This window comes from Antechinus flavipes, chromosome X, assembly GCF_016432865.1.
Source record: "Antechinus flavipes isolate AdamAnt ecotype Samford, QLD, Australia chromosome X, AdamAnt_v2, whole genome shotgun sequence".
NCBI classification, from domain to species: Eukaryota; Metazoa; Chordata; class Mammalia; order Dasyuromorphia; family Dasyuridae; genus Antechinus; species Antechinus flavipes.
This window is the reverse complement of record NC_067404.1, coordinates 83,156,893-83,184,515: the sequence shown is the minus strand read 5'-3', so window position 1 is coordinate 83,184,515 and position 27,623 is coordinate 83,156,893. Positions and strand designations below refer to the sequence as shown.

Genomic DNA, 27,623 nt, shown 5'->3' with positions numbered 1-27,623 from the left:
AAAGTGTTTCTAGGCACTGAGCACATCGGGCTGGTTTGAGGGAAATTTATGCCGGAGCCCTGAGCCAATGTGGCTCCCATCCTACCAAGGGGCACTCAGTGGCCCCCCCTCACAGCAGAGGACTTTGGGGTGACTCAACATAAACTCCAGGCCCATTATGGGGGCTACTGGTCTGGGGGCTGGGCTCAGCCTTTGGAGGCTGTTTCCAAAGTGGTGGGAAGATTTCAAAGGGACCCTCCCCATGGCTATCCCCCCACCAGGCCCTTAGGGGGGAGCTTTCCTGCTTGGCACTCCATGCCAGGCTGGGCATTAGTTCTCTAACGGTGAATTTGCGTGTGAGAGAGCAGCTGGGCCTCGGCCCCGAGGTGGTGCTGCTGGGCAGCCCGGGGCGAGCTGGGGCCGCAGCAGCGCTTTTGGCCCTTTGCGTGGTTCTGTATGCCTGTCACTAATGTTCTCTGGGTTCTGTATTCTTCCTTCCCCCCCTCCCCCCCATTTTCTCTTTCCAATCTCTTCCTACCTTCTCTTTTTATTTCCTCGCTGTCTATGAAATCAGGACTTCCCTGGGTTAAGTGACGATTATTATGGAGCAAAGAACCTGAGTAAGTCCAACTTACCTCCATTCGCTTTTGGTTTCTGTTGACGTTAGTGGAGCAGTGGGGGTGGGGGCATAAGGGTTCTCATAGGACTCATGGTCCTAGCCACAACAGGCTGACCTCCAAAGTTCAGGGGGCCCTAATACCAAGCCCCCACTCTGCACTGGCCTTTCTTTTACTGCCCTGATGGCCGGGAGGAGAGAAGTCTTGTTCCAGTGGTAAAGACCTAGCTTCTTCCCCTCACTCTTGGGAGACTTAATGGGGGGTGGGGGAGGTGAAGGTAGAGGGGGGCACTGGTTGGTGGAACATGTTCTTCCACAGCACTTGTAGTTTTGGGGGAGAGCCCTTGGAGGGCCTGGACAAGGCCCAGCTGCTGGAATACCAGGAAAAGGGGCTCATAGCCTACAGTGACAATGCCCAAGTGAAGGGGGTGGTGGTGGTGAACGGAACCCAGCGCCACAGAAGGACCAGCTGTTAGGCATTGGCTCTTTGGAAGGCCCTGACCTCAGTTTTGGAAAGCTAGTTGCGAGTAAGAACAGGGAGGAACAAGCAAGGAGGTGGCACCATTGGCTTGTGCCCAGGTCACTCAGGATAGGCAGCAGACAGCTGAGATACCTGTTGGAGCCAGACCTACTGTGTCATATCTTTCTGGCTACCAGGGGCTTTACTGGGGCTGCACTTTTGGGGGAGGCCACAGCATCCCCTAGAACAGTGTTGTCTTGGCTGAAATTTGCCTGGCCTCTTTCTTTGGTCTGTTCGTGTCTCATCTTCACGTGCCCGCCCTGGTGGAAGGGGAGAGGGGGATGTTTGTGCCAACTTGAACCTTCCTTCCAGCTTCTCTGCTCTGGCTCTCATCTCTCACCCCCCGAGCGTCCCCGTGTGTTTGTCCATTCACGTCATAACACGTCCATCTGTCTTGTGGGAGACAAAGACTCCTCTTTCCTTCTCCTCTCTCCCTTTCTCCCTCCCCTCCCACCAAGCCCAAGGAGGGGAGAGAAATGTTTGGGTTGTCTCAGTCTGGAGCGCTCGCGAAGCGGGGGGGCCGTGGAGGAAAGCTGCCGGCTGCGCTCTTATCTCCATCCGGCCCCGGTGGCGGCGGACCTCCGCGAGCGCTCCGGTCTCTTCCCCCTCGCCTTCCCCGAGCTGGCTCTGCTCCCCACTCCACGTCTTGTCTCCCAGAACATCCGTGACTGTTGTGTGTGAGCCCTCGGTGGTGTGTTCTGAATTGGAGTCTCTTTCTTGTTGGCTTGCAGAGGGCGTGACCTCCAACACCAGTGACAGCGAGAGCAGTTCCAGTAAGTGTGTGTCTGGCCGTGTCTCGTGGCTTCATCCGCCATTCTAACCATTTTCATTCCTCTGGTGCATGGCTGCTGCTTCTGGTCAGACAGGTGCTACCCTGCCTGCTCCTAGTGGAAGTCTTGGAGATGCTGTGGCCAATTCCCCTCGTGGGGGGTCAGGGAAGGGGTTCGAGTGCGTGCCCACAGGGTCTGTGAGGCAGAGCTTACCGTTGGCAGCGGGTTGAGCCATCTGGCCCGGTGAGCATTTCTTAAACGCTTACCGCACAGCAGCGGGCATCCGTGTGCTCGGTGTTGGGAAAACCCCACCCAAAACCCACCTTGCCTTCAGGAAGCTTAAGAGAAAGGGGGCTCAACGCAGCCCTGCTTCTGAGTGAACGATCAAGACTTTGCCCTGAATTCAGTGACACAGCCTTTGGTTCTCTTTGCAATTTCCTCCCCCACCCCCAACCAGCTCAGGCCCTTAACCTTGCAGGCCTGGGGGGGGGGGGGTGCAGGTCTAGGGCCTTGACCTTTGGAGGCTAGGGGGGAACAACCACAGGTTCTGAGAGCAGGACTCCGCATTGTCACGACCGGCCAGGTAGGTATTCTTTAAATACCACCAAAGGTATAGGGAGAGGGCACTGCGTGCGCCTCAGTTCCTCTCTCCTGCAGTGAGGGCTTAGTCCACATACCAGGGAAGAGCTTCCTTTGAGCTCCAGACTAGGTTTTTGCTCCTGATTGGGAGGTGCCCTAGAAGACACTCATGAGTCCCCCCCCCCCTCTTTATTACAGAAGGACAGGAGGACACAATTTTATCCTATGAGCCAGTGACGCGGCAAGAAAGTAAGCCCTTTGGGAACGGTGGCCCCGGGGACCCGCAGGAAGGGAGCGGGAACCACTGCCTTGTCCCATCGTTTGTCAGAGGCCTTCGGCCACTCGCAGACCCCAAAAGATGAACAGGGTGGCTTGGAGTGGGTCTGATAAAGTACTGGGTCCCCTTGCGCAGCCCTCAGGCACCACCCATTCAACTCCCGGGATTCTGCTCAGCTACTGACCCCCATTTAGAGGTGTTCCTATGGACTGCAGCGCCCCCCGATAAAAAAAGCCTTCCATAGGCCTGCAAGGAGATTCACTGTGTTTCGAGTCATGACTGAGCCCAGGGTGAGGGTGGGGAGCCTTCCCCGCTGGGCCCTCATCTTGCGTCTGTACCTCATCTCCAGTTCACTATGCAAGGCCAGTGATCATCTTGGGCCCCATGAAGGACCGAGTCAATGATGACCTGATTTCGGAATTCCCACATAAATTTGGATCCTGCGTACCACGTAAGAGCCCAAAAGTTAGGACGGTCCAGCACTCGGTCCATCCTAACCTTTCTGAGGGAAGGAGTCTGGTTCAGGGACACCGGGGCCTAAATTGGGGTGTGTTCGGTGGGGACCGCGTGGCAGGAAGACTATTGCCCCGACCCACGTGCTCTTGCTCCTGTGGGCCGCCCAGCCCTAATCGGCGTTCCTCTTTTAGACACCACTCGGCCTCGAAGAGAAAATGAGGTGGATGGCCAAGACTACCACTTTGTGGTGTCCCGGGAGCAGATGGAAAAGGACATTCAGGAGAACAAGTTCATAGAAGCGGGCCAATTCAACGACAATCTCTATGGCACCAGCATCCAATCAGTGCGGGCAGTGGCAGAGAGGGTGAGACCTCAGAGACCAAGACCCGAGAGACCCGGTGGGGGCCGCTTCTAGGGAGGCCACCTTGGGACCCCGAGCCAAGTTTCTCAGGCCTGTTTCTCTGGCCAGCACTGTGTTGAGGAGAGTCCTGAGGGCAGGGAGACTTGGGCACACGGGGACATCCCAAGAGAGCGAGGGTCCCGGGTCCACAAGAGGACTTAAGTGAGCAGCGCTCTGGGCCCCCAGGCTCTGCGGGGTTGAGGGGAGGCTTGTAACCTTCTGCCACAGAAGTTAAGATGCAGATTTGATTTCTCTTGGTCTGAGGGTTAGTAAGCCCAGACCTTTCCCCAAGGTTCATGGCTCCCCTTCCTCCCCCAGGGGAAGCACTGCATCCTAGACGTGTCTGGCAATGCCATCAAGCGGCTGCAGCAAGCCCAGCTTTACCCGGTTGCTGTTTTCATCAAGCCCAAGTCTGTGGAAGCCCTTGTGTAAGTGCTCTTTTAAATGGGGATGCGGGGGCAGGGGGGAAGAGGTTGGACTTTTCCTCAAATTGCTGCGAACTATAAACCCTGCCTTACAAAGCTTCTCCTACCCGTGTCCGCAGGGAAATGAACCGAAGACAGACCTATGAGCAAGCGAACAAAATCTTTGACAAGGCCATGAAGCTGGAGCAGGAGTTTGGCGAGTACTTCACAGGTGAGAAGCCTCTGTCTGGATTGCCAAGGCTAGTCAGAGGGGCTGAACTTTAGGGTGAAGCTTGTTTCCTCCCATGCTCAGACCCACTAGTGACCTACCAATTCAGCAACCTGAGCCGGCTTTTCACCCTCAGTCTCGGGTGTGACATGATTTTGAATGGGGGGAGGGGGGGTAGGGTGGGGGGAGAGAAGATCCATACTGATTTTCACTCACCTGACTGAAATGTGGCCTTTCCTTGGATCATTTGAAAAGATGATTCCCCAAAGGAAGAGATTTCTGGGCTCTGAGCCCCCAAGGTCGTGAAGAAACCAGCCCGAGCCCTTTCAGTCGATCCCCTGCCACCCTTACAGACTAGCCTTGGGGATTGGGGGAGGTTGTGCCCCGACATGGGACATGGCACTAACTGTTCTTTTCTCTTCAGCCATCGTACAGGGTGACTCGCTGGAAGAAATCTATAACAAAATCAAACAGATTATCGAGGACCAGTCTGGGCACTACATTTGGGTCCCGTCCCCTGAAAAACTCTGAAGACCATCACCCCCCCCGCCCCCTCGCCTCCTCCCAGCCCTTTCCCCAAAACCATTTTCTTGTGAGCAAAACCCAAATTCCCTCCTTCCTCCTCTTTCCTGTCCCTCTGGTGAGAACAAATGACTACTGTTCCTGTCCCCTTTTTTAGATCTGTTGCAAAATTGAGTTTTCTAGTCCTGTTTCTTTTTGTTGGGATGATGTCATCTCGCTCATCCACGTGACTGTGCCCATTCCTGCATGGACCTTCCCAGGAGCAGCTCAGGCGCCACTCCATCACTCATTGTTTTTCTTTCCAAACCAAGCAGCAGAGAAGAAGGCTGATGGATTGTCAATAGACTCAGGACAGAAAACCTGGATTTTAAAATGGGCTTCGCATGACAACGAGCTCCCGGGGCCTTTCTCCCACATCTGTGTCACTCTCTTGAAGCTCTGAACAGTACGATGTAAATGGCAACTGAAAGCATCTTATTTATATGTATATGTAATTTATATAAAATATATAGAAATTATTATATATATATATATTATTCATCAACATAATATATATATATATATGTATGTATACATATATACACATGCGCACACACCACACACACACACACACACACACACACACACACACACACAGCTGGACCAGAAAACCTTTAGGGACTTTAGCGATGGTAACTTTCCGCCGGCAAACCGGCAGGAGAGGGCTCGAAGATGGTACGAAATGTGGTAGACACCGCCCCCTCTGCTCCTTCTGCCTCCCAAGAGTTGAGCCTGGCTGGCAGTTTTCCCCAGGCAGGGGCAGGGGTCTGCCACCCACCGGATTTGTTTGCATGGAGGTTTCCTTTTGTTCGTTTTAAGCTGCTCTAAGACCAAAACCACATTGTGCTACTTGCCGTGTCCGCCTTTTCATGATTTCGGATGTCACCCTTGCTAACTGAGCATCTCATTGTACAATGTCGTGAGGGTTTTTTCTAAGTAGCTCGGACCTGGCCACTGTAGGGCCAGATCCCCCCGGGGGCCAAGGACCCAGAGGGCTCCTATGGGATGCTTGGGGGTGAGATATAGAGCTATTATTCTTTTCCTTCTGTGCTGGGGCAGTGAAGCAGCCCTGACTACTTAGGACCTGAAAGGTTCAGCACTCCACTAAATGAGTGTTCTCTCCAGCTGCCTTTATTCCACCCCCTCACCAGCAGCTGCTTAGCTTACTGTTACTTTGGGAGGAAAGTAGACTCAAATCGGGCACATTTGAGCTGCAGAGCTACATCCGTGTAATAGTGAGAAATCAAGCCTCCTTGCTTTTTCCCCAGGGCGTACGCCCACAAATGCCGGCAACGGCATCAGCAGCAGAAGCCCTTTTCTGATAGGCCTGACCAGAGCAAAACAAAAAGCACAGACAGGGCTCTATCCCTCTTCTCCCCCTGAAGGCCATGTGCCTGGCTAAGGTAGGTAACCTTGCCATGTCTCACTCTTACCCACTGTGGACTGGTGATACAGGGAAGAATGTGGGAGGAGCTGGGCCCCAGAGCTGGTACACTGCACCCCACTTTCCTGGCCCGTGGCAGCTGGAGCACTGTAGAAACACCCCTCCCCCAGTACTTAAGACAGTTAGGAACTCCTAGCCAAATTTCCGAAACATATTAAACTGTTATTCTACCAGCAACATAGACTAGCTGTCCAAGGCTGGGGTGCCAGGGAAAAAGAAGAGCAGCTTCGCCTGGGCACTACACTGGGGCCGGGTAAGGGAGGGGTTATCATACAAAGGCGGCTTACTTGCTGTGAGCTAAAATGAATTTTCTGAACCGTAGCTCGCTCGCTCCCCCTCCCAGAGAAGAAAGGCAAAGATTAAAAGTAACCTTGACATTAGTTGGTTTACCATTGTTCCTTCCAAGGAGACGTATATTTTTTAATAAACAATAGTTGGCAATGAATGATGTCTTAGAGACCTTCTTGGGAAAATTTGCCTTTGGTTTCAAATGCTTAAAAGCTGGTGTGTTTTCTTTCTTAGCCGGGGGGAATTAAGGACCGCCACTTGGCTAGTCAATAAAATGACACTGGGCTCTATTCCTGACCCCGTGCTGGAGAACCTCCATTCTGCTATTCTCTAAGATAGAGGTGAGGATCGCAAAGATTGGGAGATTCCAGACCTTAAGTTCTTGAGAGAAAAGCTAGATGAATTATAAAGACGTTCCACTTAGTAAGACATTAGGAGACTAATAGGCCTTCTCAGAATTGGATTAATTCAGCAAAGAGAAATCCACACATTACATATATATGACATATTGAATAACCAAGATTTGAACTGACACAGGAAGCTGGATGGGAAGGCTAAAGCACACCTATTTCCCAGTATTCTAGGGCACCTTTTTAAGCAAACTGAACCTATGCAAAAAGGCAGCTAGAAATAGGAGCAAAACAGGTAAAGCTAAGTAGAGGCCAAGTAATGATATCATGAACGAGTAGGTGAAAGAACAAATCACAGTAACGATCATGGTCGAGATGATAATGCACCTCAAAACTTGCGGGACACCTAAAAAGCAGTCCAGGAAAATTTCCCTCTGCAAACTTGAAATCTTAAGAAAAGAAAAAAAAAAGGATCCATGAACTGAGTAGTTAACTAGAAAAACTAGGAAACAAAATTAGCAAGCCTAAAGTTCCTATGAAAGAAAAGAAAAATACAAAACTAAGGGGCTTAAAAAGATATCAAATCATTAAACCATAAGGAAAAGGAGAGGGGGAACGAAACAATCATCAGAAAATTTTACATGTCATTAAACTTGAGAATTCAAATTAACAACCCAAATTAACCAAAAAGTAGAGAGCTTAACCCAATCTCATTTTTTAAAAAATAGCCCTCATCATTGGATTTACAAGAGAATTCTTATTAAACCTTTATGAGCCTTGAATGCAAATGCTACCCAAAAATACTCTCACAAGAACAGAAGCCAGAATATTCTTCAGGGGCAGCCTCCTGAGCCAAGAGGGAGGGAAAGCAGAATAAGAATTTCAGACCAATTTCACTGATAAATCTTGAAGCAAACAATAAATTAAAATTTCGAAAAGAGATTGTAAAAATATATCCAGAAAACAATTCACCATGACTAAATCAAATTCAGACCAGAGAAACCGAGATGGTTCAATATAGGAAAACAACATAATTGATCATGTAAATAACAAGAAATAGCCCAAACCCCACAACTGTCTCAGTAGATACAGAAAACACCTTGGGACCAGAAATAAGTCCAAATATTTATATTAAGAGCCTTAAAAAAACACCACCAGGCACGGAAAGGCCCTTTTGATGAGGTTCGGATCCCCTCGATTCCCAGTCACGGGACCAAATGATGAGGTTCAGTGCAGGGCACAGTTGTGACAACCCCTTCTGGTCCTTCGTAAAAGAATTTATGAACCCTAAAAGTTAGACTGGCAAAGTTTGTTGGTACTGAGAAGTCAGCCTTTGCTAGGAGGCTGACTTCCTCAGTGGCAAGGTCCCGACAGAGAAGTAAAGGTCTAGCAGAGGAGTTCTGGCAGAGAGATAACCAAGGGGTATAGAGAAATCCTGGCAGAAAGATAAAGAGGGGATAACGCTGAAAAAAGGATGTCTTCTCAGTGGGCAGGCATTGCTATGCCAAGGAGAGAGAGAGGTTCCTTGGCCTGGCATGGTCCTGCTTTGGGCCTCTGCAAAGAGATGAGTGAGCACAAATTTGTTTTATCTTGGCTAGGAGCTGGGGGCAGTTTGAGTTGAAATCAGACCTAGATCTTCCAACTGAATAGAAGATTTCCAATTGAATGGGTATCTCTGGACTAATCTTCAACTCAATAGAAGGCACAATCAGTAGTGAGTGTTATCAATGGGGGCGTGCTGGTCTCCTCCAGGATAACAGAATGAAACTATTTGTCTTGATTCCCTGGGGCGGGTCTTTCTCGGGGGAGAGCTTCTCTGAGAGTTCAAGGAGAATTGCTCCCCTTCAAGGAGTTTCTCAAGCATTTCCCTCATGGTTCCCCCCCAAGTCAGGACAGTATCAGGATTCCAAAATCACTTTAATGTGATCAGAAACTGCTTGAGACAGAAACACCAGAAGCTTTCCAAGTATAAAGAGAGGTAAAGAGACCTCTAGAAACACAAGCTACAGCAATAAAACAAACAAAAGTAAAGGTCCAAACACTGGCCAAGAGAGAAGATAAAATCATTCTCAGCTGCAGATGACATGGAGGTGGATTTAGAAAATCCCAAAGAATCAGCTAAGATCCAGATCAAATCTTCAATAAGATGGCAAAACAATCAGCATTTCTCTACAATATTTACAAATATCAAGATGAAATGATGTGAGAAATTCCATTCCGGAAAGCTACAAAATACATAAAGGCCCTGGGAGTTGGAGTCTAGAGAGACCCATGGAGGGAAAGGGGATAAATCAGGGAAAGAGAAGTATTGAGTGCTTGTGACTGGATCATAGCAATATAATTATAACAACAATGCTACTTCATTTCTAGCTCTAGCGTTACAACAAATTGCCTGAGAGGTTTTTTTAGGTGCAAATATAACAATTGTATTTGAAAAAACCAAAAGGTCTAGAAGCTCAACGAAAAGTGTGAAGTTGACCTATCATAACTGAAATTCAAATTCGATTCTGAATGAGAGTCTTCTTAATTGGTACTGTTTTCAAACCAAACCAGAAGTAGACTAGGGGATCCAATTAGATAAGCAATAAACAGCAGAGATCAACAAATTGTAGCTCACTGTTTTTCTAAAACTAGTTACTAGAGATGGATTCAATTTCTGACAAGAACTGCTAGGAAAATTGGAGAGCGGTTTGGCAGAAATGAGGGTTGAACCAACAGCTTCCATCATGTGCCTCACGATGAGCTCAAAATGTATACGTGACCTGAAGATAAAAGGTTATACTATAAAGAAATTAGAAGAGAACAGGAGAAGGTACCTTCACAACCTGCTGGGGAGGGGGGACAATTCCTCGTGGAACAAGGAATATGAGATAAATGACCAATAAATTAACAAAAATAAATGAGTAGACCTAATTCATGGATATAATGAAGATTAAAAAAGAGAGTCTGTAAAGTGGAGGGAAATGCTAAAAACTGTTTCTACTTGAATCAAATATAGATACAATTCTGAGATATATACAAGCTGGCAAGAAAATAGAGCACCACGAACCTCTACTACCTATTCCTCGATAGATAAATGTTCTCGAGGAGATGAACAGTTTTTGACATAATTGCAAACTCTAAGATACTGCGTGAAATCATGAATGGAGACAAGTAAATTAAAACAACTTAGATTTCACCTCATACTGCAAATTGGCAAAGATGAGAACAGTTTGTGCTAAAGGGGATGTGGGAAAACAAGTACACTGAGTTACTGGGGGAACTACAAAGTAGTTCAACTGTCCTGGATTTCACGTTAGGACTTTGCAAGAAAAAAAAAAAAAAAAGCCTGTACTCCATGTACTCCAAGAAATCAGAGAGAAATAAAGATCCATTTTTGCAATTTCATTGGTGAAGGTACTTTTTCTACAACTCTTGAAAGCTGTCAAGGGAAACAAGAGGTAAAGTGACTTACCTGGAGTCAGGGTGTCTCGTGCAGAAGTGAAGTTCAAATGATGGTCCTTCGGATTTTGAGATAAGCTCTCTATCTATTCTGTTGTCCTCTTTCCAAAAGACCAATAAATAAATAGTATTCATATCATAACCAGGAGATCCTAGTGCAAGGAAGTCAACAATAGAAACAAGCTCAAATACATGCCAGATCTTCATTAGGGTGTGATTTATGACAACAAAGAATTGGAAAGAGTCGTGTGTTAATTGAGGAATAGATGTAGAAACAACATTGAAACAATGAAATCTTAAGGTACAGTCAGAAATGACAGAGAATTCAGAGAAATATGGGAAGATTTGTACAAAATGACATAGAGCAAAGGAACCGTATAAACAACCAAAACAAATTGGGGCAACGGTGATGTAGTAGATCATGGATCCTCAAACTATGGCCCGTGGGCCAGATGCAGCAGCTGAGGACATTTATCCCCCTCACCCAGGGCTATGAAATTTCTTTATTTAAAGGCCCACAAAACAAAGTTTTTGTTTTCACTATAGTCTGGCCCTCCAACAGTCTGAGGGACAGTGAACTGGCCCCCTATTTAAAAAGTTTGAGGACCCCTGTAGTAGATGGAGTACTGGGCCTGAAGTCAAAAAGACCTCAATTCCAGTATGGCCTCAGGCACTCACTCAGCGTGTGACCTCAGCCAAGTCACTTCACCCTGTTTTCTTCAGTTTCTTCATCTGTAAAATGAATCAGAGAAGAAAATTGCAAACCACTCCAGTATCTTGGCCAAGAAAACCCCAGAAAGGACACTCATGCGTTGTTGGTGGAATTGTAAACTGATTCAACCATTCTAGAGAGCAGTTGAGAAGTATGCTCTAACGCTATAAGACTGTTCGTAGTCTTTGATCCAGCAGTATCACTTATTGGGACTGGATCCCAGAGAGATCATAAAAATGAAAAAGGACACATGTTTGTTATGGCAGCCCTTTTTTTTGTGGTGGCAAAGAATTGGAAATTGAGAGAATGGCTGAATAAGTTGTGGTATATGAATGTAATGGAATACTACCGTGCTATAAAAAATCAGCACACCCATTTAAGAAAAACCTGGAAAGACTTACATTAAACTGATGTTGAGCAAAATAAGCAGAAGCAGGAGAATATTGTACACCATAATGGCGACATAGTGTGATGATCAACTGTGACTGACTTAGCTCTTCTCAGCAATACAGTAATCCAAGACAATTCCAAGGGAGTCATGATGGAAAATGCCGTCCACATACAGAGAAAGAACTATGGAGTCTCAATGCAGATCGAAACATACTATTTTCATATCTGTGTGTGTGGCTTTTCCCTTTTGTTCTGTTCTTTCACAATATGGCTAATGTGAAAATATGTTTAACATGATTGATTGTACATGTATAACCTAAAAAGAAGAAAAGAAAATCCCAAAGGGGTCATAAAGACTCAAACATTACTGAAAAACAATCAATCCAATAAAACACAACAAAACAGGACCTGCCAAAATATGTAACATCCTGGCCTGACCAGCAGACATTGTGTCCTGTGTCGGACCCTTTTGCTTAACTCTGTCACAATGGAGATTTCAGTCTGGAGTAGGATGATCTCTTTACGCCTAAAAATGAATGGGATAGACCAAAATAAAATGCATCTGAGTCAAAAAAAAAGATCTAAATTTCCAAATTCCCTTCCAGCTCCGACATTTGGTTTTCTATAGAAATAATTCCTTGGCAATATAGAGAAAATGAATTTACAGTAATATGTAAAACTGCAACAAGAAGAAAAGCTTAGAAAATTAGGTAAAATTTGGGAAAAGGGGAAGAGGGACATATTTCTCTCAGAGAATTTGAGCTGAAAAAGACTCAAACCAACCTGGGAGGAATAGCCGAGAGCCCTCAACCACTTTCAAAAATTCTATCGTATGGACATGGCTCTCTCTTCAACAAGATGATTTGTTGTGCCACAGTTCTCTTTTAATGTCCTGACCCAGTTTCCCCAATTGTCCTATTCAGTTACTCTGCCTCAGGTTATAAACATTCCCTCTTAATGTTAGGATAAAGGTCTTATATCTTAGTTGATGGGATAAAAGTTTTTATCTATTTTAGGTGTCATTAGAATATCAGGAGCCTCTCTACCAGTACCTCCCATTATGTCATCCTAGGTGCCTCCCCCCATTAGGTCATCCCCATCCAGTACACCTCCCCCATTGTTCTTGTTACTCTATAAAAGAATCTAGCATCTGACATTCACTGCCGGATTCTTTGAGACGATAGTCTCGTTCAGCCCTGGGACCAAACTGTGGATCCATTTGGTCCCAGTAAATGTCTCCATTAAATAAATTATTAAATTGTTCTCTAATCTCTATCTTGCTCAGTTTCCCCAGCATTACAGGTTGAGGCCAGTTCCAATCATCTTGTGATGGAGAGCCATCTGCACCCACGGAGAGGCCTGTGGGGACTGAGAGCGGACCACAACACAGTATTTTCAGTATTTTTGTTGTTGTTCACTCGCTTTTTGTTTTCTTTCTCATTTACTTTTTTTGATCTGATTTTTTCTTGTGCAGCAAGAGAATTGTATAAATACATATATGTAATATTTCTATCGTGTTTAACATATATTGGATCACTTGCCATCTAGGGAAGGGGTTGAAGGAGAGGGGGAAATTGGAACACAAGGTTTTGCCAAGGGTCAATGTTGAAAAATTATCCATGCATATGTTTTGAAAATAAAAAGCTTTTTAAAAATTCTATCACAGATGGATCAGAGATGAACAGGAAAGAAGTGGAATCTGGGGGCAGCTAGGTGGTGCAGTGGATACTTCCTAGCTGTATGACCCTGGGCAAGTCACTTAACCCCAATTGCCTCAGCAAAAAAAAAAAAAAAAAAAAAAAGTGGAATCCACACACGGCAATTAAGAACAGTCATTTTTATTAGTTGGAACAATGCTCTGATGAATTAGAATTAAGAATTAATTAATGTTGATTTATAATTAGAAATGTTAATGAAATGAGGATTAGAATTGTTGATGGAATTATAATTATTGATAGAATTAATTACAATTGTTGATGGAATTTTGATTGTTGATGGAATTATAATTGTTGATGGAATTTTGATTGTTGATGGAATTATAATTGTTGATGGAATTTTGATTGTTGATGGAATTTTAATTGTTGATGGAATTATAATTGTTGATGGAATTTTGATTGTTGATGGAATTACAATTGTTGATGGAATTCGAACTCAGAGTAATAGCATCCAAGGTATAAACCGTGTGTGGACAAGGCCCTTCTCCTCCCAATAATGATGATGTTGTAGTAGTCATAACTGTAGAATTTTCAAGAGATCGTGAGAATAGGCCTAGGTGCTCTGTTACTGTGTACCTCCATGTGCTCTGAGTTCCGGTGGTTCTTATTCTTCATTGGGAGGAGAGCACTTTTCTCTTTCGATGTTGGCCACGATCTCTTTGTACACATCAGTCATCTGGGAAACAGAAACCCAACCAAGCTTAAACAACAGATAAGAAACCAAGGATAGAGTGGGACCTAAGTCACCTCTGTGGCTATCTCCACCCCACCCCGCCCAAGCCCTGGCAATTGCTGGAGAGCCCACTTTTTCTTTGTCAGAATAGGGAAGCGGGGAGTCCTAATGCACTTAACACCTGTCTCTCAGAGTTCAGGCAGTGATGCAGGAAAAGCATTTGGCCAGTGACATAACAAACCATCACTGGACTATTCCTTTTCCTTTCAGATCAAGGGATTTTTTTTCCTACAAGTCTTTCTGGGAGGCTTCAGTCAGTGCCACACTTCCCAATATGTTCTCCCCAACTTATCTACCCAGCGTGTCATCCCTTGTAACAAAGAAGGAGGAGGGAGAAAAAAAAAGCAGTTCAGGAAAATTAATCACAGCATCAACCAAGTCTGAAAATCTAGGTCCTATTTTAAAGTCCTTGTCGCCTCCTCCCCAACTTGGGGCCAAGCATGAAGTCATTAGGATGAAAGTGTTCTAATAATAACTTGTCACTGTTTTGGGCTGGGCCCCCACCAAAGTGGCATTTGATTCCCTGAGTTGGACTTGAGCTAATTCTTTTTCTCTCTATCCATTTAATCTTCCTGTTTCCCATCCATAGAATTATAGCGTGGGGAATTGCTGAAAGCAAGTCTAACCACTACCCAAAATGAAAGATCTTCCATATTCTTCACCAACCTCCATTTGAAGACTTCCCGAGGCAGGAAAGCCACTACCAAGATAAGCTCGTACGTGCCAAACTCTTTGGCCACTTTGAAGGTGCTAATGTTAGCCATCAGCAGTACCATTACACCTTTGGACAATCGTCAGGAAGGCTTCCTTATAGGAAACTGCTGATTGCCTTTCTGTAGCTTCCATCGCTGTTCCCAAACTACTGCTAGGGGTGCCACAGTGCCCAAAGCTTGGAGTCGGGGAGACCCGAGTTCATACCCTGCCTCAGACACTATCTAGTTGTGGGAATCTGGACAACTAACCTCTGATTGCCTTAGTTTTCTCAGATATAAAATGGGGCTCATAATAGCACCTGCCTCACAGAGTTGTTGTGAGATTCACATGAGATCATTTTTGTTAGGCCACTGACATGGTACCTGGCACACAGTAGGTATTTAATAAATGTGTGTTTCCCCCGAGCCCCTCTCCTCTTCCGAGATTCCCTAGTGTCCCCTACTCTTGTCTTTGTCTTACCTGACCTTCGTAGGACTTCTTCAAAGTACCCAGGTGGCTAAGAAAGCGAATTCCTAAACCACACCACTTCTCAGCAATTACGTACAAGCCTTCACCGTACTGAAAGATTCCAGTGTTCCAGGCTTTGGTCATAAGCCAGAGAATCTCAACTTGTGGGTACTCCTTCTGAAAGCAAGAAAAACAGCTCAGGTGGATGCCCTTCATCTACAGTCTATTCCCACCGTGGCAAGGCCAAGTGGGCTTGCTCCACAGAAAATACTCAAAGGCAACATGATTAAATGAGAAGTTATGCTCAAACCTTGGCCCCCACATTTCCCTCAAAACAGGTATCGGCAACCAAAGAAAGCTCCCAACACAAACAGCTGGGATCCTTGAGGTCCTGTTTCTGTATTATGGGCCCGACCTGTTCCACTGATCGACCTATATCTTACCCATACCAAATTGTTTTGATGATTACAGTTTTGTGGTATAGTTTGAGATCTGGTACTGCTAGGCATAGCTCCTTCACTTTTTTTTTTTTCAATTCCCTAGACAATCTGACCTTTTAAGTTCTAGCTCTAAAAAGTAATTCTTTGGAGTTTGATAAGTACGGCACCAAATAAGTAAATTAACTTAAATAGCATTAATTATTTTTAATTATACTGGCTCAGCCTATCCAGAAGCAATCAGCATTGCTCCAGCTATTCAGATCTGCCTTTGCGTGAAGAGTATTTTGAAATTGTGTTCATGGAGTTCCTGTGTGTGTCTTGGCAGGTGGGCTCCCAAATATTTTATGCCGGCTATTGCTATTTTCAATGGAATTTCTCTCTCTCTCTTCCTTTGTTGGTAATATTTAAAAATACTGATGATTTGTGTGGGTTTCTCTTACATCCTGCAAGTTTACTGAACTTGCTCATTGTTTCAGCAGAGATATGCTAAAGACTTTAGCTTAAAAAGGCCAAGGCCTCCCATTGCATCTTGATCTATGTCTTGCCACTGGCCCCAGATGGCTCTGGAGGGAAAGTGAGGCTGGTGACCTTGCCCAGCCCTCTCTCACTTCAAGCCAACTCATTTGCATGGCACGGCATCACCTCCCTGACGTCACGGTCCTCTTCGAGAACCAAGGACAAAACAACAACTGTTTCGACTAGTTTTTTAGTTGAATATAGTTTAGTTTTTTAAACCACCAAATCATCTGCAACGACGGCAAACTTTGAAGCGACAAGTTGAAAAAACCTTTAAGACCAAAAGGAGGTGATTCAGGACCTGGAGGCGGGGGGGGGGGGGAGAGGGGAAGAGTCTATTGTACACTGGATAGCTTTCAGGAATGTTATTTTAAATAACGAACGGCAAAAGAACAAAGCAAATCAATGACACACAATTGTATTAAACTATAATGGGGCAATGTACCAATATATATGGCTAAAGCAGTCTGTTAGAGGAAATTGCCTCTCTCTGAACACAAAAGAAAGGAAGAAAACCAATGAATTGACAAGGGAGCTAAAAAAAAACCCCATAATAAACTCGACAAATTAATAATCCCTAAACAAGCACAAAGGTAGAATTGTTTAGGTCAAAAAAAAAAAAACTGAGCTTCTAAAGAAAGCTTTTAAGAGAGACATACACCAATTCAATCAATGAATTGTTGATTTTTTTTTCTTAAATGAGAGGAAAAATGATTTACCCTGAGGAAAAAAAATGGAGGAGGAGGGACTGACAAGGACTGGAAAGGAAACAGGAGAAAATCATCAGAAACCACTTTAGGAATATGCCGGAGCCAGCCTGAAGCAGCTCCCAGTGCAAGCAGGAATCTGTGAGGAAATCTGCAAATTTTCCAAATCAGAGAGGCTAGAGAAAATGTTAATAATGTAACTGAAAGTGAAAAGTGTGGCCAGATGGTAACCATTTACCCCAGCACCATGACTATACTTGGTTATCTGCCAATCTTAAATGAAAAGGATGAATTGAATATAAAATATCCAAATAGCAAAACAAGAAATATAGAATTTAAATATGCTGAAATTGTGCAGGCCCTAATGGAATTCCCAAAGGGGCAATCAGGTGCTTCAATGTATTCTCCCGGGTCTCTTGTGTCTCACTCTCTGTGACCTCTGCAATTTCCATGACTGTGCCTCTCAGCTCTATTCAGATGAATCCCAGATCTAGATATGGAGCCCCAGTCCTCCTTTGAGTTCCAATGCCTAATGCTCATTTGAAAGTGGATGTCTTTGGGACATCTTAGGTTCAATATGACCAAAATTCAACTCAGGATCTTTCCAATTAAGCCCTCTTCCCTTCCAAACTTCCCTATTTTTGTTCAATGCACTCCTATCATTCTCATGTTTAAGCTTTGTAAACTCAGCATCATCCTCAACAGCTCCCTTCTTCCTCACTCCTCTTATCCAATCAGTTGACATAGTATGCCATTTCTCCCCCACACACACACACTTCCTGCATCTGATACCTTTTTTCCACTCACACAGCCACCATTTTAGTTCAGGACCCCACCACCTCTCACCTAGATTATTGTTAACAGCCCCAGAAATGTCTCCCTGTTCCAGACCCTCCCCACTCCAGTCTAGTACACATTTTCCTTAAACACAGATTCTATTGCTTAAACAGCTCTATGACTTCATATTGCCTATAGGAAAATAATCTCAACTCTGTTCTTTTATAGCCCTATACAATGTGTCCCATCCCATCTTTCCTGCCTCAATGGACATTATCTCGTCTTTCACTCGAGCCCAACTAAATTGACCTTTTCTCTCTTATTCTACCTCTGGTTTCCATATCTTTGAAGCTCATTCTCTTTACCTCCACTTTAGAGTCCCTTTCTTCAAGAAAGCGCAAACACCATCTTCTACATGGAACTTTTTCTGATCTAACTGCAAGTGCCCTTCCTCCAAAACTGCTTTTATATCTGGATTTACTAACATGATGGTTACACTGTGTATATGTTTATACATGCTTTTCTTCATTAGAATGTAAGCCCATTGTGGGTATGGATTATTTCATTCTCTGTACTCATATGCTTAATGCCTAGCACAGTGCTGGGCACATAGTAAGCACTTAAATACTTGTAGATTGATGGATTTTACAAGTGAATGTGACCAAATATTTGGATAACTCCTATACTACACAAACTGCTTACAAAATAGAAAAAAGGAAGCACCGGAAAACTAAATTCTTTCTCTAAAACAAATACCTAAACCAGAAAGAGAGAAAACAGAAAAAGACAAATTATGTGCCAGTATCACTAATGAGCACGGGTTCAAAAACAGTTCAAATGTTAGCAAAAAAAATAATAATACAAGAGTACATTTTAAAATTATTCATCATGACTAGATTTACATTAGTAATACAAAGATGTTCTACATTAAGAAAACTATGAACAGAATTTATTAATAACAAAAATGAAAACCACATAATTATGTCAAGAGAGGAAGAAAAAGAACTTTGACAAAATGCAACATCCAGTTCCACAAAAATAAAGCAAAGCTTCCCCCCCCCCAAAAAAAAGGACTGCAACAGAGAAATGCTCGAAGTTTTCCTCATAAGATCAAGGGTGTAAAGCAAAGAACCATTGTTTCTATTACTATTCAACATAGTACCAGAAATGTTTGGAACATAATAAATGGGAAGGAAGGAGGGAACAAGCAATCAATCGTATAGCACCTGCTATGTGCCAGGCACTGTGCAAAGTGCTTTTTATATTCTCTCATTCTCTCTTTAAAACAACTCAGCAAGATAGATGCTATTATTAGCCCTCTTTTACATTTGAGAAAATGAGGCAGACACAGGTTAAGTGACTTGACCGATGTCACATGGCTCAAAGGTATCTGAGGCCAAATTCGAACTCAGGACTTCCTAACTCCAAGCCCAGCACTCTATCTGCTGACCTCCAATCTAAACAGAGGCCCCTGTGGAACCAGGATAGACTCAAGACTTTCTCAACTCTCCAGAACAGGGCGGGCTCCTTAAAACTTTTCCCACTCACAACCTTTTGCTCAAGAGATTTTTATGTGACCCCGGGGATAAAGGAATATAAAATAGGTACAGAAATCAAACATTTATTGATAACAAATCATAATTTCACAGCCCTCACATTCAGTTACAAGGCCCCATCTGGGATTGCAAATCAGTTTAAAAAGCTAGACTCTAGAAAAGATCAATAAACACATATCTCTCCTTATGTGATTCAGTCAACTGAATTATAATCCATCTCTAACAGTCAGTACTCCTTTTTTCCTGCTCACTAAGAAGTCCAGCTAGTTCTTCAGGAGGTAATAATCAGTGACCACATGGGGCCGTTCTCTAGGGCGAGGTGCCCCTTCAGTCACCTACTTGGTATGGAATGGTTTACTCTAAGGCTGTTTCACACCAACTACAATTCCTTAACAGGACTTTGAAGATCTTGACAACAGGATGAAGGCTTACCCTACCACTAGTTTCTATGAGTTTTTCTGACCTCAGGCCTTTTTCAGCCAATCTCTCAACCACAAGCAATATTAAAACTACATTTTCTTCTTCTTCTAACAATGTGAGGCATAGGTCAGTGAGCAAATGTGAGTCCTACCTAAACATTAACAGGAAGACTTGGAAGCCTGTGACATCATTCCTGGCAGCACTCTGTAGAGTGCCCTAGAAATGCCTCATGTTGACTCCACTGAGCCCTCTGCTCAGGTTTTAGTTCATCCATAGGGGAATAAAGTATGGTTCTGGACTTCCTAGTTCCTGCCAAGACCAACAGCTCCCTTTTAAGTAGTTTGCTTTTTAAAGTCTCTACTTCACATTACCAGTTCAAATGGACTTTTGACAGGGAAGCCTCAAATGTGGGGCTGATTTTTCTCAGTGACAGCCCACTTCAAATCAAGAATTCCCACTGCTGTTGGGGATCATGACCCTCACTATCAGTCTTTTACTGGCAAACACACTGAGTTTTTTGGGACACAAGTGCTTTCAAAGGGGGCACAAGTGTGCAGCACAAAGGGTCTTCCAGTATATGCATAAGCCATTGCCAAGGCATAAGAAACCTAATCATGTCATTATAGAAGGACTCTCAAACTGTACATAACCTTTGATCCAGCAGTCTCACTATGGGTCTATATCCCAGAGATCATAAAAAAGGGAAAAGGATCCACATGTGCAAAAATGTTTGTGGCAGCCCTTTCTCTAGAGGCAAGAAATTGAAAACTGAGTGGATGTTTAGTTGAGGAATGGCTGATTAAGTTATGGTATATGGTATAAGTAATGGAATATTCTTGTTCTATAAGAAATGATAAGCAGACTGACTTCAGAAAAGCCTGGAAAGACTTGCATGAACTGATGCTGAGTGAGGCGAGTAAAAACAGGACAGAACAGTAACAGAAAAATTATGTGGTGATCAACTCTGATGGACTTGGCTCTTCTCAGAAATGTCGTGATCTAAGACAATTCCAATAGACTTGGTATGGAAAATAGCAATCACATCCAGGGAGAGAACTATGGAAACTGACTGTGGATATTCAAGCATAGTATATAAACCTTTTTTGTTTGCTTGCTTTTTTCTTTCTTGTGGTTGTTTTTTCTTCTTTTGCTCTCACTTGTCTTACACAACATGACAAATATGGAAATATGTTATACACACACACATATATATATTATATATGTATATATAATATATATATATATTGCTAGCTGTCTTGGGGAAGGGGAGGTAAGGGGAGGGGAAGAGAAAAATTTGGAATACAAAGGCCTACAAAAATGAATATCGAAAACTATCTTTATATGTATTTGGAAAAATAAAATACTACTGAGAAAAGAAAAAAGTTGATCCATGCTTCTTGTTCCAAAAATCTTCAGACGGTATAGTGCCAGATCAGCCTAAACTTTTCCTCCTAAACTTTTAGGTTTGCGTAAAGTCATTGACAGGTATAGCAATTATAGCATCATTCTGCGTCAATTTTCTCTACTTGCTACCAAACCCTAGACAAGCCTTTAATTCGTGGAGATTATTGGGATGGCCAGCTGGTGACGACTTCGATCTAAGCTGCATCTGTACTCACTTACTGCCGAAAGAGGCACTTATCTATTGACAGTTTCCTTTCATCCATCTTTTGTTATGTTCCTTCAAGGTCTATGTGACCACTCAGGAGCTCCAGTGAAAAAACTGACAGTCAATAAACTCCAAAGGCACAATCTCCTACTGGCAAAGTGTGTTCAACGATCTCTTTTAAACATTAGCTACCTGAAGGATCAATAACATCCAAGACGATCTAATTCAGGCCTTGCATAACACTGTGCAGTTAAAGACTGTCTTTACTAAATGGAAGAAAACTGTCTTGACAATTGCTGATGGCATGACTGTGGCCGTAGAAAACAGACGCCCCACTGCAGGTGGTGATTTGGGGGGGGGTGGGCAGCATTGAAACAATGAAAAATAATCCCAGTTGAACATTCTGTGTCTATTCAGAGACAATTAACTCAATTATACACATCCTGCTGAATAGAGCTGGAGAAAAATCACAAAACTGGGTTGACTGTAGCCACTACAAATTTATGTTACATAATCTCCACCGGGCTCTCATAGATGTAAAGCAATCCTCTTAAAGCCCCCTAATCAATTCCTTCTCCCACTCTCCATAGGGGCTCTTCCAAACCTTAAGGCTCACAAGACAACAGGCCTAATATGTGCCAGGCACTATACTAAGTGCTAGAGATTTGAAGAAAAGCAAAATCTGCCCTCAAGGAGCTCCCAGTCTGATGAGAAACCATGCAACTATGTACAAACTATATATAAATATATGTGACTATGTACAACAAGATATAGGCAAAACAAACTGGAAGTGATCTCAGAGTGAGAGCACTAAGGTTAAGGACCACCAGGAAAGGTTTCTTGCAGCAGGTGGTGGAGACTTAAACAAATCTAGGGAAGTCAGGAAGCAGAGGTGAGAAGGAAGAGAGTTTCGGGCATAGGAACACAAATGCCTAGAGTCAGGAGATGGAGTGCCTTATGTAAGAAAACCCCAAAAGGCCAGTGCCTACTCGCTGTTCCTCATATGTGCCTCTCTACCCTTTGCATAAATTGTTCCTCTTAGGCCTGGAATGTCTTCTATCTGCTTGGGACTCTTAGAATCCCTAGTTTCCTCCAAAGCTTAGCTTAGGTACCACATCCCACATGAAGCCTTTCTGGATTCCATTATACATTGGGTGAGTGTTTGAGGATAGATTTTGCATTTACTTCTGTATGTGTTACTTTTCCTGAGATAAGGTAAACTCCTTTGCTTTTTTTTTTTGGTCTCTGTACCCCTAGTGCCCAGCATAGCTTTAAAATGTTGATTTTAAAAGAAGACTTGGTGAGTGATTGGATATGGAAGATAAATAAGGAGCAGTCAAATACTACTGAAAGAGGGGAGGTAGCATTGAATTGGAGGTAGAGGGAAGACTAGCAGGAAGATGGCAAGTTCAACAAGCTTCAAAGTTGAATCGGAAGTGCTGATGGCACCCCCAATTAGAAACGTCCTACAGGTAATTGGCAATATGGGATCCTACCTCAAAAGAGTAGGTGAGGCTGAAGATGTAGATTTGTGAGTCATCGGCATAAAGGGAATGTTTAAAGCCATGAGGCAGGCCTAGATATCAGCAGGAAAGACCGTAGAAAGGACCGAACTTCGGGAAACGTCCATGGTCAGGAGTGTGTGTGTGGAAGGAATAATGAGAAGGAACGATCAGAGGGTGGTTAATAGTGTCAAATGCTGCTGAGAGGTCAAGGAGAATGAAAGCTGAAAAAAAGCCATTGCAGATGGCAGAGATGACCTCTTTGTGAGCAATCTGAGTAGTAGAGATAGAAGACAAATTATAGGGAATTTAGCGGTGAGTGGGCAGGCAGTAAATGGAGACAGGAGGTACATTCTTTTGATAAGTTTGGCAGTAAAAGGAAGGAGAGAAATGAGATGGGGGGCAGCTAAAGAGGAGAGTGGGGTCACAGGAAATTTTTCTCCATGATGAATGTATTTCTTGAAAGTGAAAAGGAAGAAACTCTTAGAGAAGAAATTAAGAATTAAGAAGAGAGATGGAGAAGGGGAGAGTGATGTGCCTCAGTAGTCCAAGTGAACGGTATAGATAACACAAGTTTCCTCGTAGACTGGAGAAAAGAATGAGTGCATGCATAGGGGAAGTGAAAGATGAGCTAAAGAGAAGTAGTAGATAGATAAGGGAGCTCACATGAGATGACATTTAATTCAGAAAAGGAAAGTATGGGGTCATCTGCCCACAACCAGGGAGGTGAGGGTGGAGCCAAAGGCTTAAGGAAAGAAAAGGCTTAGAGCTGCCCCTATTTGGAACACAGCCCATTAGGGTGTCAAACTTATGGGGCAGAGATCTTTACACATCAATAGATATGCAATGGACTAGGTCTGGAGGACTTTCTATTTTCCCCAGAAATGTTATACCATTCAGGAGCAAGAAGCGAGAAAATGGACAGCGGGGGGTTATCCAAGGTTGGTGCAGGGGGCACAACAGGATGTTTAGAGAGGATGGTAAAGAGGGAGGATCTAGACTTTATGTCAGAAGTGGAAGGATGAGGGATGAGGTACTTTCTCCTTACCCACTAAGTTCAAGAGAGAAAAAGAAGGTAAGAATTCCATGGGAGATTGCAGTTGGGTTTCAGTGAATGCAAGAAGGTGAAAAAAAGGCTCAACATACAAGGAAATCTTGTACCCAATAGCAGAGGTTGAGTGACATGGTTGAGGATCATAGAGATGACAAAAAGTCAATGAAAAACTGATTCTATCAGCTTCATACCTGGCCAAGAGCCGCCTAGGACAGATGTCCCAAATTATGGACTCTACCTCTTTCTACAAGTGGTCTTGGTAGCTCTGAGATCTCGTGTCATAGTTTAGAAGCTTTTCCCTACCTTCAGAGCTGCCCAAACCTTCCTCTAAAGCAAAGACTGTTCCTTCTTCCTGCCTATGTCAAACCGAGTTGGACTAGGACAACCTATGAGATTCTGGTACCGGCTTCTGCACCACTCAGCAGCTTTCTTGAAGACAATTAGCCCCTGGGATGGGGGGACGGGTGGGACTGGAGGATGGAGCAGAGCTTCTAGTCACATTTACTTTCTCTAACAGCCAGAATATGCCAGTGGATAGAGGTGCTTGATAAAGGTCATTTGATCAATAAAGAACGAATGGTAACTAGAGAAAACGAATATGTACAAGATGTTCTTGTGAACAAAACAACCTGCAACCTCAACAAACAGGACATGAGAAAAGTCACATCAGTAACCAGAATAGCTCATCCCTTAAATAGGGAAAATAAGCTACACCAGAGAAATAACCCAACTAGCAAATTAATCTCTGCCTGAAAAGTTAACTTGTCCAATTATGTTTTGGGAGACAAGCAGCGGGAGCCGGACACTAGATCAGAAAGAAATTAGCAAGCATTCAGGCTCGGACAGGAGTTCCTCCCGAAGGTTCTTTTCACTCAATATTTCCTCTCTCTGGAAAACTGAGAACCAGAAATGGGGTTGGGCTCTTTTAGGGGGAAAGAAATGCAACCCTGCAAGACCTCCCCTTTTCTCTCTTCCTTTCCCTTCCTTCTTCTCCCCCCCCTCTCCTCCCCTCCTTACTGGAGAAGGGGGGCAACAGGGTTCAGGCTTAAGGCAATTTGCATTACTATATAAACATGTTAGGAGGTCCAGAGGAGAGACTCAGAGATTAGAAATGGACTCTTCTTCTTCCCAAAGGGAACTTGTCAAATTCTCCCAAGGTGCTTAAGTTACTAGTCAAATTACTAAGGACCAATTAGAGAAACCATCATTCCCCAGATGCCAGGAGATTCCCAGCAAGACCCAATTTGTATTGGGCACAGAATCACAGGATCATAGATTCTGGCTTCAAAAGGACTTTAGTGGATATCAAGGGCAACCCCAAGGCTTGGAAAGGTTAAGTGATGTGTTTAAGGTCACACAGGTCAATGCCAACTTGTACCAAACCTCACATCTGGACTGGTTCACAGGTAATTGTAGACAGGCCATTGAGCTCAGGCAGGAAAGACCAATCTTTACAGCTAATCTGCTCCCAGCCAAGGTCTTTGATTCACCTATCAAAGCAGACCACAGCCCCAAACTAGTAGAGGTGAGGAGCAGGAAGCCACTTCTTTTGCTCTGCTCCTGCCTGGTTCTAAGGACCCCGAGCTCTGCTGCAGAAAGCCTTTCCTCCAGACAGGAATGGGTTGTTTCTCAGTCTCCTGGATGAACTAGGGAGACTGGAAGAGAAGATTCTCTAAGCTGGTTCATTTCCCCTTCCCCTTAGTACCAAGAAAGGTCTTTGGAGGAGGAAATCTAATAAACAATGGCTTCTGGCTTCCAAGAAGTACTGTCCCATCCCAGCCAGGAGGCATTGGAGGTGAGAAAAAAAAAAGATCTTCCAACTAGGCTTACTTCAACAGGCTGTACCCTCCTAAGCCTTCACTATTCCCACTACAATGCGCGTCCTTGCCAAGTTGTTAACCAAGCTCTGCCTGGAGGCCTCCAGCTAGACTCTCATTTCTGTGCTGCTCAAATTGTTAGGAAGTTTGTCCTCAAGTCTAGAGCTAAAATTTATCTCCCTTGAGCTCATACCAATTAGTCAGAGCTCTTCTGCCCAGAGCCAAGTAAAACAAATCTAAATTTTTAGTGCCCGCCCTCTTCCACTGTGCCCTCTAGGGTACCAGCTCTGTAGGCAACAAACTTGCTTTCATCTTAAACCTTTTCATCTCCCACTCCTCCTACCTCCACCCCCAGCTCCCCCAATGGCCCAGCTTCCCTGGCCTCGCCTCCCAGACCTGGTTGTAGTTGTACCCATCACCCCTGACTCACTGGGCAAGGCAAGTTGGAATCCTCCCTGTTCCCTATGGCCACTCTTATTTTCCCTCTACTGCCCTACCTGGTAGCTATTGTCTCCAGACCACCAGAGCACTTCCCTTCTCTCCTCAATGAGTTCAGGGCCTGGCTCACAGCCTCTCCTCTTTAACTCTTGCCTTTAGACCAAGAGATTTCCATCTCCACACTGATGTTCCCTCAAACACCTCACCTTCCCAGGTTCTCAGCTGCCTCACCCACCTCAGTTACACACAGGGATGGCCATACTCTTAATGTTTTCATCGCCCACAAATGCAGCACCCCTAAGCTCATCCCTTATCTGTGCAACCTGTTGTCGTTCATTCTACCTCTCCTTCTTCCTTGCAACCTCTAGCCCTCTTCTTCTTCCTTACCAAGACCTTCATCCCCTCAGCTTTTTCCCAGATCTGTCACTGCTGCTCTGGCTACACCCTCCTCCCTTCACCATCTTGACCCCTTGGTGAATCGGCTCAGCTCTACAGTGTCCTCTTCTCTCCTTGCCCCCTGATCCTATTATTAATCTTTCCCTGCCAAGGCTCAGCCTTAGATTACTCAACACCATGAGGATAAGAGGGGAAGTAACTATGGTGAGAATAACTATGGAGAAAATCATAAAACCATGCTGATTTTTTCTACTACTGGGTTCTCACTGCTGCCACCCTGCTCGAGGCCATTTGGAAGCTGGAAATCGGTGGCTTTTCATATTGTCATATTCACGGACAATTCATTTAAGGGGGTGGACAATGGCAAGTAGCCCTTCTCCAAGGAATCCCCAAAGCTCTAGCAAAGCCCCTCACAGCCCCAGCAAGAGCTGTAATGGAGACTGGCTTTTGACCTGCACCACTCACATTACATCCGTGTGACACAAGGTCATTAGACCATATCTACCCTGAAACACACTAAGCAGAAGGCAGGAACCTGGGTCCATGTCCAATACCCACTCTTGAAGTACGTTTCTTAGCCCGACTTACTGAGCGACTGATCACATTAAGAGCATCTTCGAAGAAACTCCAGATTTCTTCCAAGATGTGCATATCTGGTTCCAATACTTCGTCTGGTAGTGAAAGATTAATGAAACTGTGCAGACATTTGCTGGCAATTAAAAAAGAGAATGTTGTTTAGAGGTCCGATGAAATAAAAGATGCCCAGAATCCCAAGCCCAGGTGTGAGTTTAGAAGAGCTCTCCACAACTATCCCGGGGACTAGGTGCACACGCCTGAAGGGATGACTGCCTCATCCTGCTTGTCACCATTTCCAAAGCTGTGGCAATAGTGGTCATTTTATTTTAGATACGCTTTTATTTCTCAATCAGGCAACAAAATGTGGGATCTTAGCTGGGCAGCTTTTCCTGGAGAGTACTCTCTCTGGTATTCTTAGACAGGGAGACTGTAATAAGATAGTATAGTTTCTTCTGCAAAATCTCATTTCCCCATGTCTGTACATGAAGAACTGTACAGAAGAACCGTAGCCCTGCAGGGTACTCAACTGCTCCTTGACAAAACACACAGGCCCATTGCATATTCTATTAACATACACAGAGTAGCTGTCCTTCCTCATTCCCTTGGCACCTGGAAAGGGCCCTAAGAAAGGGAGCAGACTCCTTGAAGGGTGGGGAAAGATATAGGAATTGGGGGAGGGGGAGGTGCTAGGCAGTAACAAGCCCTCTCCTGCCCTCAGAAAATCTTTGAGCCATCTGGGGGGGCAGGGTTTCTCAGCCTCTCTTCTAATGAGAGACATGCAGAGGGCAGG

At 44.3% G+C, this 27,623-nt stretch overlaps 2 protein-coding genes across 6 annotated transcripts in view; one reads left to right on the top strand and one right to left on the bottom strand.

Annotated features, from left to right (window-relative positions):
- DLG3 (discs large MAGUK scaffold protein 3) overlaps positions 1–6,680 on the top strand; it is a 69,620-nt gene extending 62,940 nt beyond the window's left edge. For 2 of the 5 annotated variants that reach the window (XM_051969138.1, XM_051969143.1), the window contains 7 exons: positions 1,847–1,888; positions 2,663–2,713; positions 3,091–3,192; positions 3,389–3,561; positions 3,916–4,025; positions 4,142–4,233; positions 4,655–6,680. In XM_051969138.1, the coding sequence (XP_051825098.1) occupies positions 1,847–1,888; positions 2,663–2,713; positions 3,091–3,192; positions 3,389–3,561; positions 3,916–4,025; positions 4,142–4,233; positions 4,655–4,761 (677 nt within the window). In that variant the 3' untranslated portion in view covers positions 4,762–6,680. Of the gene's footprint in view, positions 1–553; positions 600–1,846; positions 1,889–2,662; positions 2,714–3,090; positions 3,193–3,388; positions 3,562–3,915; positions 4,026–4,141; positions 4,234–4,654 lie in introns of all 5 variants that reach the window. The other 3 variants (XM_051969140.1, XM_051969142.1, XM_051969139.1) reach the window with 2 other exon arrangements.
- A 6,558-nt stretch (positions 6,681–13,238) lies between these two features.
- The window catches only part of TEX11 (testis expressed 11), a 113,800-nt gene continuing 99,415 nt past the window's right edge, over positions 13,239–27,623 (bottom strand). Inside the window, exons 24-26 of the mRNA XM_051969186.1 lie at positions 26,846–26,966; positions 15,038–15,202; positions 13,239–13,807 (exon numbers count right to left, since the gene is read on the bottom strand). Coding sequence (XP_051825146.1) covers positions 13,736–13,807; positions 15,038–15,202; positions 26,846–26,966 — 358 coding nt within the window. The 3' untranslated portion in view covers positions 13,239–13,735. The remainder of the gene's footprint in view (positions 13,808–15,037; positions 15,203–26,845; positions 26,967–27,623) is intronic.